Here is a 5,312-nt window from a genome sequence, read left to right as displayed (position 1 = left end):
AATATTTGCATGGGCAACTATTTTTTCCAAAAACAATCTTTATGCTACACACTGACACTGCCACGTCTAACTTAGCCAACTTTGATCCATGCACAAGATAATTAGATGATTATACGACTACTCGACCAATGAAAAACAACTTTGGAAACTGCGTAAGGATGAACCAGCTTAGAAAACCAAATACGAATAGAAGTTCAGAGGACTGAGGAACATCATCGGCTTGAACACCAGTTCAGAGGCTACTAACGAAGTCATGGATTAGTGGTGCTCGGTGTGTTGGTTGCCCGTCCTATGGGCTGGGCCAAGGACCCCCTAAGCCTATCAACTGGTGGGCCTCGTTCATCGTGACCAAGCAAGCCAAGAAGGAATGATCCGAAGACTTTCATGCACCCCAAAGCTTTGAGATAGTCTCCAACGTATTTGCCCCTAGGAACAACCGACTTATGTGGAACCCTAGGCACCCTGGTATCTATATAAACTACGGTGCCAGGACCATAGAGGATAGCTTCATTCACACACGATCTCGCGGTAGATCACCTATACTTTGTATCCCATCCATAATCAATACAAGCAAAGTAGGACATAGGATTTTATCTCTTCCATATGCACAAAGAAGGCATATATCATTATTTAATTACAAATATAGGTATAATATATTAGTTAAATACCCTGAAAACCAATATTTTTAATAAAAAGGAGCATTGTTCGTATGTTTCGAGCCGGGCCGGGCCGGGCTTGGGCTTGAGATTTTGAGGCGAGGCTTTACAAAGCCAGGCCCGGACCGGAGGATGCCCAGGTTTAGTTGGGTCCTTGCTGAACTTGTAACATTCCAAACTTTCCAAACTTTAGACTAATCAAACTTCTTTATAAATAGATGGCTCATCTGTTTGTCTTAATGAAATACTCAAGTTCAATCTATACACACATAGACACTGGCACCCGCTTAAATTTGCACGCTTCCTCCTTGAGCAGTATTTTCTTGGTCTCCACCGTATGTCATACTTGCATTATCAGCAGAAGTTTCGAGGGCTGCAAGCAGTGATCAATTGATAAATAGCATAAGTAGGAAGCGGAAAACCAACTCTTTGAGTGCTAATTTCTATCTATAATGCAACAAAACGTCCAAAGGCCTGCCATCTTGCTCTTACTCTTCCTCTTACTCTCCACAAATTTCAGCTATGTGGTGTCTACATGAAGAATATCATTACCTTATCCTAAAACATCATGAAGAGGCAAGTTCGAGTAAGTTTTTCACATCTAATGATTATTTTATGCTATAACTATGTCTAAATGAAAACTCTTGCTATGATAAATGTTGCATGTAAAATGAAGTAATAATGTTCCCTTTAGATCTCGGTATTCTAAGATCTTATGATATAAGATTTCCCATCAAAATTACATGCGACTTGTCTACCTTAAATACGTAAAAGGATTTTCATAAAGGTTTCATATAAGATGTATTGAAAATGCATCTTAATGGCACAATCAATAGTAAATATAGTTTCATATTCTAACAGCTAATCTAAGACTTTAAGAATGATGAGGCTGCGATATTCCTACATCCAAGTAGGAATAAAAATGTATAACTAAATTTAAGTTTGTGGTGAACACTTCAAAAAACAAAAGAGGTATCCGGCGGCAACAAACTAGCAAAAATAATTGGATATTTCTCCCCCTGTTCCTAAATATATGATTGGTAGTTCAAATTTGAACTACCAAAACCTCATATATTTAGGAACGGAGGGAGTAATATATAACTCAACAATTTAAAGATGAGCAGTTACCTGCAGTATAGTAACACGTGTAAGGATGATATTTGTGTGTAGAATAGCTTCTCCATAGTTTACTGGACTTCATTGATACAAGTTCGACAATGAAGATATTGCTCCCCACTCGAAAGAAGATTTGATGCCCGTCCTCGTCATACCCCACTATAGCTTGCTTCATCCTTATACCACTCCCACATCCTAGCTCAAGACTAATAGGCTTCCGCAGCGCCCATCTAGTTCCACCATGACAATTGTTTTTTTTCTTGAAATTCTTCATGTCCCACACTTGAAAGGTAGGGTATGACAAAAAAGCAATGCCAACACCGCCACCTTTTGAGCGGATAATATGGCTTGTATCGTAGCAATCTTTCGCAACAGGAAGTTTCCGAATCACACGTAGGCTCTCCATGCCCATATCAAACTTTAGTATATAGCCAGGAAGATACCAGTAAAGGGCATTACCAGCAAAGACGCTATGGTGACCAGGAATGTAACTGTCACATGGTAGCAGTGCCGAGACATCTTTGCCCCAGGTTCGAGTCTTTGACGAGTACACACATGCGTGGGCCATATGATAAGTAAGATCCCTCTTGGCCGAGTAGGCCGTATAGGCGCGCACCAAAACGATTTTAAAGGGGCTTGAGCGGCACGCACCATGTATGTGGCCCTTGTTCTCCGCCATGCCCGTGCAAAGCACCGCGCCATTGATATTAGCAACCACTCCATTCTGACGGAACTCCCAAGGAACTTCTATGCGGTGCTGGTCGCCAGTAATGGGGTGATGCACAATGGCCTTCCCCTCAGTGTGGTTGATGATGAGGACGCGCCCATGGCGGCACCCAAGCAGATCCCAGGAGCCGTAGCCTCGCAGGGAGAAGCGCTCCGAAGGAATAACAGGAGGGTCGAGGGGAACCGAGCGGAAGAGGGCTTCTCCGTGCTGCTGCGTGAAGACGCCGAGGAGCGAGGGTTGCCGGTGGCGCGCGCCGAACCGGCGGCGGAAACCAGGGTCGGAGGCGAGGCTTCGCCATTGCTTGCACACGCGAGACGCGCGCAGGAGCGAGGGTTTCAGAGGGCCGAGGCGGAGGAATATCTCCCCGAGGACGTCGTCGCTGTAGAGTGGGAAAGCAGGCCCCGCCGGCGGCATGGTACGGCGACGCTGGCGGCGTGTGGACTCATCGCCATGATCGCTCATCACGATCGATCGACACACAGCACGCTGGCGGCCCGTTGGCTCCTCTCAATGCTCGCTCATCACGATCCGATCAGGGAATTGCAATGGACCACGGCCAGAAGAAGATATCAACAAGGAAAGGTTAGGCATTCTAAAAGCAGGACGGACAGGGCAACTGGTTGGGCTGCTTGGGCCGTAGAATTATCTACTCTTCTTTTGCACCGCTAAAGAAAACAAAAAGCTACTCTTCTTTTGCTCAAAAACAAAGATTATCTACTCTTCTAGTGGCGATCCTGTTTGGCGCGTAGGTAGACTAAAAAAACATTTGGTGCGTAGGTCGCGCGCGAGCGACCGCGCGCACACTCCAGCGCCCGATCGAGAGTATGGGCCGGCCCATTTTACTGCTTATTACCAACCGGTTTTTCGTTTTTTGTTTTTTTGGTTTTATTTCCTTTTCTTTTATTTTTTTCGTTTTTTCGTTTTCCTTTTCTTACCTTATCCTTAAATTTTTTTTACTTTTCCTTTTTTGAACATCCTTTAAATTTATGAACATTGTTTGACATTGTGTACACTATATAAACAGTTATTACGTTGTATTTTAGCAACAGATTATTCGAGTTGTCAGCAGCATTTCAATTGCATCTACAACATCACCAACAATTTAACTACAGATACGACACCATGAACTCTTCCTGCCGCACGTGCCAAACACCATTTTTTTAAGTTTGTGAGCATTTGTTGAAATCTTGAACATTTTTTGCAAATTTGCGAACATTAAATCATGAACCTTTTTTGAATTCATGATTTTCTAGAAAAAACATGAACATTTTTTAAACATGTCCACATTTTTGAAGCGGCAGAAGATTTTTGAAAATTAGAAAAAAAATTGAAATTCATAAATATTTTTTGAATTCGTGTTAATCAGCTAATATTACTTTCAAACGATGATTTTTTGTTTTGAATTTTTGGGAACAATAGTTGAAATTCGTGAGGAGACCCCTCCAGTTCTATCATTATGTGAGTTTCTCAACCATATTTATTAAGTAATTTATATTGTTTATTTAAAAATAGTTGACAGCTAATTTATATTGACAGCTTATTTCGATTCAAGCAAACTTGTCCGGCGCTTGGTAGACAGCACCTACTACTGTCCCAGGGCTGAACTAAACTGTGGGGAGATAAGTCATTATATTTCATAGGTTGAGGATCTTGATACTGTCAAGACAGGTTATTTTCATGGACTTCGAAATATTAGTACTCAATACGCATGATCACTAGTGTGCGTATTGAACTATGGTCACATCTATTTAGTAAAGATGGTAAGATTTTTACTATTTGTCCTCAGTGCATTTTTTGCATACATTATTTTTTAAGCTAAATTTCATTGCTAAGTATGTTACTACGATGTTCTTCAATAGGGACTCCCGATGAATGTTGTGCCCCGTTGGATCGAGCCTAAAGGTCGCATGACAATGTTTAGCTTACGGTCAAGACATCCTACATTGCACGTGAGTGCATTCATGATTCCCTAAAGCGAGCAAGTCTTAATAGTGAAAGACTGGAGCAAAATTATGAAGGATCACAACAGAGAAGTAATAGGGGGCAGCAATCAAAAGCGCGGCCCACAATTAGGAGACAGGTTCATCTGCAATCTCCAATATGATGAAGCAGGAGTGCTACACATGTTTTATGCTATTTTACCTGAGAGAGAGCAGCAGGAGTGATTAGCTAGCTAGAATGAGTTTGAAGATAATGATGTGCTATACTATGACTATGATTATTAAATAACTAGTGTTGGTGGTAATGACTATAATGGTTATTATTAGCTAGTGTTGGCAGTGATTAAATAACTGCACTATGACTATGATGATTAAATAGTGTTGGTGGTAATGACTATGATGATTATTAGCTAGTGTTGTTGGTGATGATATGATGCAAGAGTTTTTATATTAATATAATTATGATGTTGATCATGATTATCATGATGATTTGTTATTATGATCATGATTAGTTATTATATCATTGGTGGAAGGAACGCGGATTAGATTCATGTGGATGGATCAAAAATGACCAAAAGTTGAATTAGTAGGATCAACGTCCTAATTCAACTTTTGATTCATCCAAATGAATCTAATCCATGTTTCTTCCTCACGATGATATATTAATTCATCATGGACATAATGATATAACAACCTCTTAATTGGTATTGTACCAAAATTTGTATAACGGTGTATAAATACACTAAAAATAAAAAAAATAGAATACTAATAGCGCTGGACAGGAAGCACGGTACTACTAGTTAGATTAGCAATAGCGCTGGAAACAATACACGCTACGGCTATATGTCTTAGCAGTAGCATGTGTCACACGCG

At 40.8% G+C, this 5,312-nt stretch overlaps 1 protein-coding gene across 1 annotated transcript; it reads right to left on the bottom strand.

Moving 5' to 3' along the window:
- Nucleotides 1–676: 676 nt before the first annotated feature.
- Nucleotides 677–3,025, bottom strand: LOC123154723 (uncharacterized). The gene is made up of 2 exons (XM_044573377.1): nucleotides 1,785–3,025; nucleotides 677–1,029 (listed from the first exon to the last, which is right to left on the bottom strand). Exons 1-2 carry the CDS (start codon nucleotides 2,959–2,961, stop codon nucleotides 944–946), a joined length of 1,263 nt encoding a protein of 420 aa, XP_044429312.1. The 5' UTR covers nucleotides 2,962–3,025; the 3' UTR covers nucleotides 677–943.
- Between the last annotated feature and the right edge of the window lie 2,287 nt (nucleotides 3,026–5,312).

This window comes from Triticum aestivum, chromosome 7A (assembly GCF_018294505.1).
Source record: "Triticum aestivum cultivar Chinese Spring chromosome 7A, IWGSC CS RefSeq v2.1, whole genome shotgun sequence".
NCBI lineage: Eukaryota > Viridiplantae > Streptophyta > Magnoliopsida > Poales > Poaceae > Triticum > Triticum aestivum.
This window is presented reverse-complemented; position numbering and strand designations above follow the sequence as displayed.